Genomic DNA, 10,035 nt, shown 5'->3' with positions numbered 1-10,035 from the left:
AGGAGGCCTACCTGTATAATTAATATATAATTATATGTACAGTACCTAATTTATATATAATACTGTACAGACGATAGTAAACTCAATTTACCCGCCTAAATTCTCCGTAGCATGGCGCTGGATGGCAGAAAATAGTTCGGCTGCCCGATGACGTTTTACCGAATTATAGGAGTTTTTTGCCAGGTTTGTACGGATACCGTCACAATTTTTTCGCCGTCTTATAGGAATCGTAATTATAGGAACCCATGTTATAGGGGGTCTACTGTATATAAAAATTTATCTGATAAATTTATTTTAGGTTGAGGTTTTGAATTAAAGTACTCTAGCTTAATTCTTTGATTTAATCTTTCACAGTATTTTATTCATTTCTAATATTTTATAACTTTGAAGTTCTTTTAATAAACAGTTAATTTTTAATTTATATATTATAACCTAAGGAGTATGATCCTATAAACAACTATTTTGTTAATATTACAGTACATTTAATTTTGTTATGTTATTTAGGACATAACTATAAAAACTTTTTACTGAATATCATAAATATTACAATAGGAAACTTAATTATGATGAAATTACTTATTAACTTAGTGATATAAATAAATGTTATCAGGTAATTAAATGTTTGTTTGTATATAGTATGTAATCTTAATCTTATATTGATTTAACAAGAGAAAAATTTAAGACATTTAAAAGATTAGATTTTGAGATAAATTAGCATAACAACAGGCATACCATGGAGCTAGCAAAAAAAAGTAATAGAGCATAATTTCCAATAGGGTGGTCTCATTCCACCCTATTGGCACAATATATGGACTGCAAAATTAATTTTATCTGAGAGGCTTTGATCGTCAAGAAACAAGAGCCCTACAATCAGCCCACATTGGAGCTCCCAAGGCTATGGGTCATGCTGTATAAATCCTTAATAAGATTAATAATAAATTTTAATACTTTTGCCTGTCTTCGACAGGCAAAGTATTAAAATTTTAGAAGTAGTGGAAATCTACAAAGTGAGCAAGAGGGGAAACTGCATCAACATGGATGTCATTCATGTATCATCAGCATGGAAACACTATCTAGACTCGTAATATACATCATACACTATACGTCACAGCTGTTTTCATTCTTTTAAAATTTACAAGGCTTCTACGTTCTATTTATAGAACGATTTTTTCAGTTTGTATTTCCTGAGGAAGGCCGATAAATTTAGTGGCCGAAAATGTTTGATCTTTATATTTTTTTACTTTTATTTGCTGGAAAGTTTGAATTTAGGTATGATTTGCATAGTATATAGACTGCTACTTTTATAATTTAATCTCTTTTGTACAGTAAAGTAGTGCTAATCTAGATTCTACATAATTGGTTATCTATGCAGCATTCAATTCATCATTATATTAAAATTTTATAACAACATTTGGACAAATGTTCTTTTGCCATTCATCTGATGAAGATGTTTTTGAAAAGGTCAAAGGACTTGTGAAAACATTTCTTTTTGTCATTAAACATGGATAACATTGAAAAGACAGTGTTCTCAGTGCTAATTTATCTTATGAACATTTCAGCATAAAAAAAAAGTTCTTCATTTTATGATTAGATTTTACATTGCAAAATATTTGTTCCATTTATTAAACAAGCAATAATAGTAATAATCAAACAGTTATTTAATTGCATTTTTAAAGTCTGAATGCTTTTGGTGGGAATAAATGAATGATTCTTAAAATGAATCTCTAGTTACATTACTACATTATTATAAGAATGTATTAATTACATTATAGTAATCTTTATTTGATGAACTGAATTTTAAAATTGTAATCATTGAGAAGAAGTATTAGCAAAATAACATTTGTTTCATTAAGTGCATATAGTATTTTATATGAACTTTTTTTAATTTATTGTATAAAAGGCCTTCCATGCTATTTGAATTATTGTCATCTGTAAGAATGAAGGCAATCAAATTTTTCAGAAAAGAAAACAAGAACTGAATAAAAGGATCTTAGATATGGCTATCCTAATCTAAAATTCTGTCAAGTTACATTCATATCCCATTTGATTATGTTGATTTTTTTTAATAACTGTAAAATATTTAACTATTATTCAATTACAATGTGGTGAATTTCAATAATTTTGGCATTTATATTATTGAACTTTTATACTTTTTATACATTATAATTTTCATATAAAATTTCAGTTTTTTAAATTTTCTGATAAAATTTTTATATTTCTTACAGATGATGTTTTATATCGCATGATGGATGATAAAAATGCTACAGATTTAAAAGTGCTGATGGGACATAGTGGACCTGTTTATTCAACTAGTATTAGTCCCGATAGGAATCTTTTATTATCATGTTCAGAAGATTCTACAGGTATTAGCTTTTAAATATTTAAACTTGTCATATTTGATATGCAGCATAAAACATATAAGTCATTGTGTTGTTTAGTCTAGAAATAATTTTTAAATTACAGAATATTTAAACAATATTATTATATATATGTATGTATGAATGATATAAGACATTTTTTGAAGACTGTAAAATGATATCAAATCTTTATATATATATATCTTTATCTAAATAATAATTATCCAAAATGTTATCATTTACTCTGTAAAAAACTAACTTGGAGGATGAGAATTATTGTGTGCATGATATTATATCTGTTGTTGATTTAAGTATAGTGTTTGTTGAAGAAATCATTTATAAATACTTGTTAAACAAAGTGTCTCAAAAGTCCTTAAAATATTAACATTTCATTAGGAAACAAATTCTGATTTGCACTGCACATTTCTGAAGAAAAATAATTACCTTGATAAAACTTGGATATGAGATAAAATAGATCAACATGCAGTGGCATTACAAATAACTACACTTTACAAAATACATCTATCAGCAGAGAAGATTTTAGAGTTATGGTTTACTTCAAAATAATGTGGCCTAATCAATTTGGCAGAAAAGGTCTAGAAAGTTGTCAAAGATAATCATTTAATTAGGTTTCCGTTATTGGTTTTGTAGACTAAAGAATTAAAAGCTATTGGCTTTCTTCAGTAACACATCACACAAGGAGCAGTTTGATATAGTTTTTATAGAAGGAGATGCATTTCTGGTCTTAATGATCCCTCTTCAGTCCTTAGACTTTACAAACAGAGATAGATCAGGGTTATATTATATAGAATAATACATATACATCTTTAAGTACACAGTTGCACTTGCAGAATGCAATTCTGGCATTCTACAAGCAACCCTGGTAAATTACCACCCAGTCAATTACCCAATATACTCTTTAATGTCAATTGTAACCTACAATCAACCATGTAAGTTATTTTTATAAAAAAATTTTGTTAAAATATGTATTATTCTGTATAATAATACAGAATAATACATATTTTAATGATCTGAAGGACTGTGATATTTTAAGGACTGAAGAGGGATCATTAAGACCCAAAATGCATCTCCTTCAATAAAAACTATATCAACAACTGCTCCTCATGTGATGTGTTACTGAAGAAAGCCAATAGCTTTTAATTCTTTAAAGATAATCATCCTTCTCTGTTATATCTATCCACATGCAGCCAATTTGACCAAAACAGTGTTGACAAATCAAATTTTTGGGACATCATGGAACATCCTTCATATAGTCCAATTTATTCTTTTCTGATTTCCTTCCATCTTTTTGGATAAATAAAAGTGAATCTAGAGGGTAAAAAAGCCCAAATGGATCAAGAGATCAATGAGGTTGTCTTACAATGACTGTGCAAGCAGTGGAATGTTTTTTGAGTTTCAATAATTTCCAGAATATTGAAACAAGCAGGTGAATATTAATTAAGAGGGAATATCATGAAAGGCATTAAAAGCTTCATATGAATTTGAATTGTTTTAAAAATAAAAGTCCATATCAATTTTGAACAACTTTTATATTTCCTTATAATAAATAGTAATTGATTTTTGAAACAGTTCAAAATCAAAAACAAGATTTATTAATAGTTTTGTTAATTACGTAGAGATGTGTACATATAATCCATATATATTACAGAGAGATCTGTGAGTCAGATTTTATAAATCTTTGTGTATATTATAAGTACATATTGTATTGAAATGTATGTCAGGAAATTTGAATTTTAGAATTTATTAAATAAAATATATTTAGAAAACACAAATAAAATAACAACAAAGTAAAACTCAAGTACTTTCATTTAATACTTAATCTCTCTAACACTAATTTAACAGATTTTTATTATTTTTTAATATACTGTGTTAATTATTTTTAGTTCGATTATGGAGTTTACATACATGGACCAATGTTGTTTGCTACAAAGGTCATTGTTTTCCAGTATGGGATGTAAAATTCAGGTGAGATATGTTCTAGTATCTACTGACTCAAGAGAAAATTCACACAAAAAAGGCATTAAGGAACATTTTATTTTCCTGCAAGTGATTTCAACGCAGTAATAGGTGTCAATTTCAGGCAGAAACAGAATCTAGTTTAATCAGAAACGCTTGCAGGAAAATACAACATTCCTTAACACCTTTTTTTGTGTGAATTTTCTCAAATTGGTACAATTATTGATGTGACATCCACCATACATCTGTAAGTTATCTTATAGTATCTATGTTTTGAAATATAAATGTCATAAACTTTTTTAGAATTTATTAAAATACAGTTGACCCCCTATAACGTGGTAGATACGTTCCACTTTATAAGAATTTCATGTTGTAGGAATCCTTAAATACATGAGCCAATCAGAGCCAATCACAGCCTGGCATGTGTGCAGTTTGCAGACTGTGGCTATTTGAAAGATTTTCTTCCATAAAATTAATCGATTCTAGACTAATTTGACTCAACATTTCCAAAACACGTATAATTTTTTGAGAATAATCCTTATAAATTATGCTATAAACAAAAAATTGTTGGATTACTTACTGATTGTGCACCATTTGACGATGCCATTGCTTAAGCTTGTTTTCGTCGTGGAGTAGCACACCAAACGTCGGGCGCGTTTTCTGATAAATTATTTTTCTGCGAAAAATTAGTTGAACTTTGGAGACATCATTAATAAAAATAATTTTTATGGCTGTTGAATAAGAAATGTTTTTTTCACAAGAAATGTATAAAATTACAGTACTGTATTAGACTTACAGTACCTAATTTTTATACTATACAGACGATAGTAAACTCAACTTACCCGCCTAAACTCTCCATAGCGTGTAAGTAGTTCGGCTGCTCATCCACTATTGGTCCAGATTCGACCAATCCTGTCGCAACACAAGTCGGTGATGACCTTTTACTGTATTTTACGAGTGTCTTTTAGCATCTTTATACGAATAGGGTCACAATTTTTTCGCCGCGATATATGAACCCACGTTATAGAGGGGTCGACTATACTAAAAAGTTCATACATTATAATAGAAATCAGTTGTTATTGTACAACTATTTATTTTTAAAATTAATTTAACTGAAGTCAAATTTTGATCAGTCTAATAATTCAATGCAATTGAAAATTATTTGCAATAGAATTCAGCACACATTTATATTTAAACCAATGATACATTTGTTGAGTTGTTTATTTACTTATGTTTAATAAATACTTTTTACAAAGTATCAAATTTTTTAAATTTTAGTCCACATGGTTACTATTTTGCTTCTTGTGGATATGACCGTACAGCTAGATTATGGTCAACAGATTCTCATCAACCATTAAGGATATTTGCTGGACATGTTTCTGATGTGGATGTAAGTCTTTATAAAAATGCTTTGAATAACTCAGTTTGAATGAATAAATATTTTGATATTATTTACTTCTAGTGTGTGCAATTTCATCCCAATTCAAATTACATTGCAACTGGTTCTAGTGATAGAACAGTACGATTATGGGATGTACTAACTGGGAGCTGTGTACGTTTTATGACTGGGCACAAGGTTTGTATATAACAATAAATTTAATTACATATTAAATTATGGAGTTTACATACATATAAAAATAAATCTAAATAAATTAGATTTATTTAGTCCATAAATAAGCTAAAATTTTTATCCAAATTATCTTCATTTTTAATTTATATATATAAATGTAATTTTCATTTATATCCAATTATTAAAAAGTAAATAGATGAAATAAGAAATATAAAAATGATGAGATGGACTGAAATTAATATCTTAAAGATATATGACTGACAAATTTAATTTATTATTAATCTTTAATTTGAAATTATATAATTTTATTATATTTAACAAAAAAATCATTTTTAAACTTAGGTAATTTATAATTTAGCACAATATAAATATTTTAAACTTTTATTTTATAGGGAAGAGTATATACATTGGCTTTTTCTACTTGTGGACGGTTTCTAGCATCTGCTGGTAATTTTGAGTTTTTATTTTATGTATTATAGAACAAACTTTTAAAAATTTAGTGGCTTTCTTTCTTCAGTAACACATCACACAAGGAACAGTTGTTTATGTATTTTTTATTAAAGGAAATGCATTTTGGGTCTTATTGACCCCTCTGTGTGTCATTAAGACCTAAAATACATTTCTTTAATAAAAAATACATAAACAACTGTTCCTTGTGTGATGTGTTTCTGAAGAAAGAAAGTCGCTAGCTTTTAATTCTTTAAAGTCTACAAAAAACCAGTAATGGAAACCTAATTAAACTTTTAAAATATAGCATTTTAATAACATTTTAGAAATTTTCATAACAATGACTACTGTATTGAATATTTACTTTTTTATATTCTCAATTATTTAAAATAACTTATATACTAACCTTCTGGTAATGAAATTGACAAAAAAAAAAATCATCCCCACACAGAAAATAATCATCAATCATACGTATAAATTTTTAAACTTCTTACATTGTAAAAATAAATTTTGATTAGAATCTGTTATATACATGGTGTCCCAGAATAATTTCCATGACTAACCACTGACTTATGCAAATGTCTTTATTCATGGTCTGCTTAGAGCATAGTCACCAGCCAGGTAAACACATAAATGCTCACTCAACAGTGGACTGATTTATGCAAAGGCAAATTCACTTCTAACCTTGTGAGAGTGTAATGTACCTACAATTATGGAAGTTATTCTGGGACTATCTATCATTGGGCTGCAATTTGAAAAAATTATAGACCTATAAATTCCCACAATTGTCTATCTGTCATTCCTTAATCTCAAGAATGGAATTAGATAGATGAAAGACAAGACCAGATATGGAAATCTTAGGGGCAGGAGACCCCAATTAACTATATACAAACCAGAAGTTACATTATTTCAATTCAAAAATTTTCCTCTGAAAGGTGTTAGATAGATGACAGGCATGACTTGATTGCTAAAGGAAAAGTATGATGTACAGGGGAAGTCACTACTAATTTGAGGTAGAGAACATATATTTTAAATTAAAAATATGATTAAAAATTGCAGCCCGGCATTGTGATGATGTCACATTAAATAATTGCTTGTAATAAAGTTTTTAATGATTGATTGTAAATGTTTATTCAGAAACTTCTTAACATATAGGCATTAAAATACAAATGAATGTCACTAGATCAACAAGCACTTTCAACAATAATTATTTTCGTCTTCATCAGGTTGTTAAAAACAGTTAAAGTCCTTTTTTTGAATATGAATATCAAATTATTCCAACAGTATTAACATTTTGGAACGAAAGCAACGGTAGAAGGTAAGAAAAAGAATTTAAATAAAAACACATGCGATTATAATGTGCATGTGCTATAAGCCTTTAAATTGTGGAGCTAGATACGTTGTCTTTAGGCATTTATGCAAGTTAACCCACAAAGGGGGCAAATCAAGTGTGGGGGTGTTGCACGGATTTAGTATGTTGGTAAGGAGGGCTTCCCAAATATACGCGAGGCTTCTGTTATTACAATGTCTTAGTATGACCACCTGGCCCCACAACAGGGTGTGTTGGTGTTGCAACACCATTCTAGTGAGCTCAGTTTCACTTTTGCCTACCTGATAGAACACTGATGTTCCGAAATACGATAGGACAACATTCTGGTTGTCATGCCAATATTGTGGGTGCGACCACCCGACATATTTTCCAGTGGGATAGAATAAACCCCTGATCTTTCTAGTGTGGAAGTAGGATCTCTGTCATTGGATAGCAACCTCCTAAGACTTGGCCACAGAGAAACTGGCAGAAAAAGCTCATGGCACCTAAAAATACGGCAAGTACAGACAGTGACATAACCACAAAATGGTAGCGCGGGAAGGATTATTGTGGATTCTTTTGGGAGCTGTAGTGTAGTAGCGGGAAAAAGCAATCTTTTTCCCACTACTACACTATAGCTCCATCCCCACACTTGATTTGCCCCCTTTGTGGGTTAACTTGCATAACTGCCTAAGACAACGTATCTAGCTCCACAATTTGGAGGCTTATAGCACATGCACATTATAATCGCGTGCGTTTTTATTTAAATTCTTTTTCTTACTTTCTACCATTGCTTTCATTCCAAAACGTTAATACTGTTGGAATAATTTGATATTCATATTCAAAAAAAAAGGACTTGAACTGTTTTTAACAACCTGACGAAGATGAAAATAATTATTGTCGAAAGCGCTTGTTGATCTAGCAACATTCATTCATATTTTAACGCCTATATGTTAAGAAGTTTCTCCTATTAAACGATTGGCATGCTGTCCATTTCTGAAATGTTTATTCAAGTTAATGAAACTCATTTAATTTTTTGTTAAAAAGTCTAAAAAACAATTTGTTTTTTGTTCAAAAAATATTTTTTAATGAAATAAAAATGAAATGTTTATTTACAAATTATAAAAATTTATAAATACACATACTTTATATTGTCACTATCCTAAATCAATTGAAATTAATGAGTAAAAGGGATGATGATAATGCTCTATGATTTTAAGAATCAATTAATCTATGAGAAATTATATTAAATTCATTACTTAGTTCAAGTTTATTCATATTTTAAAAATTATTTTAATCAGACTTGATTATTAGTAATCCAGAATTACATTAACTGATTCTGAATCAAAATTCTATTGACTAAATGAAAAAATTAGTTTGCTGACTATTGTTTATATATTAGATTTTATGTTCAGTTTGGACATGGATATAGCAAAATGAATGTCAGATTTGAATAACTTCTTTTTATTCTGTTGTAATAAAGCAAAACAATTGTTGCTTATTAATGTTTCCTTCAATTTTACTTATACTTTAAACTATAGTGCACTTCAAATATAATTTGAAGTGCACTATAGTTTAAAGTATAAGTAAATTTAAGTTTTTGCTTAACATGCAACAGTTAATAGGATTACATGATACAAACAATAAAATTAGCATGAGTTCTTAGAGAAGACATTTGAAATTTTAATAACACATTTATTATATTTATATAGGAGCAGATAAGAAAATTTTAATTTGGGATATTGCACATGGTCATCTTCTGGCTGAACTTAACAGTCATTCGGATAGTATCTATTCTATATGTTTTAGCCGTGATGGCAACATACTAGCATCAGGTAATTTTCTTGTTTGTCACAATTTTGATGAATGAATTAAAAATTATTATAATTTTTAATTGTTTCTAGGTGGATTAGATAACACTGTAAAAATATGGGATGTAAGCAGATTATTTGAGGAAATAGATTTAGAGGATTTGAATATATCTCATGCCCCAAACGTCAGGTATTTTTGATCTTTATTTAATAATATATATTTCTTGTTTGATAACAAGAAATCCTTTTCTGATATTTCATGGATTTTTAGGTTAAATAATGAAAGTGTTTTGCTTGGTTCATATCCCACAAAATCAACACCAATTTTGACTCTTCACTTTACAAGAAAAAATTTACTTTTGTCAGCTGGAATGTATCAGGGTTGATAAGTAAAAACCTACTAAGTTATAAATTTTTAAATGTATTTTATTTTTCAATTAAAAATATAAAAAAACTTATAGTTTTGTTATTGATGACTTTTTAAATGATACTGAAGACTTATTTTCCATTTATATGTCTTACCACAAAATTCACATCTGTGTCTGTCACATTCTTCACGATGAC

At 28.6% G+C, this 10,035-nt stretch overlaps 1 protein-coding gene across 1 annotated transcript in view; it reads left to right on the top strand.

The window, feature by feature from the left end:
- LOC111629508 (transcription initiation factor TFIID subunit 5-like) overlaps nt 1–9,929 on the top strand; it is a 73,255-nt gene extending 63,326 nt beyond the window's left edge. The window contains exons 12-19 of the mRNA XM_023373425.1: nt 2,226–2,363; nt 4,262–4,343; nt 5,613–5,724; nt 5,797–5,910; nt 6,297–6,351; nt 9,373–9,495; nt 9,565–9,661; nt 9,743–9,929. Coding sequence (XP_023229193.1) covers nt 2,226–2,363; nt 4,262–4,343; nt 5,613–5,724; nt 5,797–5,910; nt 6,297–6,351; nt 9,373–9,495; nt 9,565–9,661; nt 9,743–9,857 — 836 coding nt within the window. The 3' untranslated portion in view covers nt 9,858–9,929. The remainder of the gene's footprint in view (nt 1–2,225; nt 2,364–4,261; nt 4,344–5,612; nt 5,725–5,796; nt 5,911–6,296; nt 6,352–9,372; nt 9,496–9,564; nt 9,662–9,742) is intronic.
- Nucleotides 9,930–10,035: the final 106 nt, after the last annotated feature.

This window comes from Centruroides sculpturatus, unplaced genomic scaffold, assembly GCF_000671375.1.
Source record: "Centruroides sculpturatus isolate CEXI.00-Female unplaced genomic scaffold, Cexi_2.0 scaffold364, whole genome shotgun sequence".
NCBI lineage: Eukaryota > Metazoa > Arthropoda > Arachnida > Scorpiones > Buthidae > Centruroides > Centruroides sculpturatus.
Note: the sequence above shows the minus strand (reverse complement) of the source record. Positions and strands in the feature narration are given on the sequence as shown.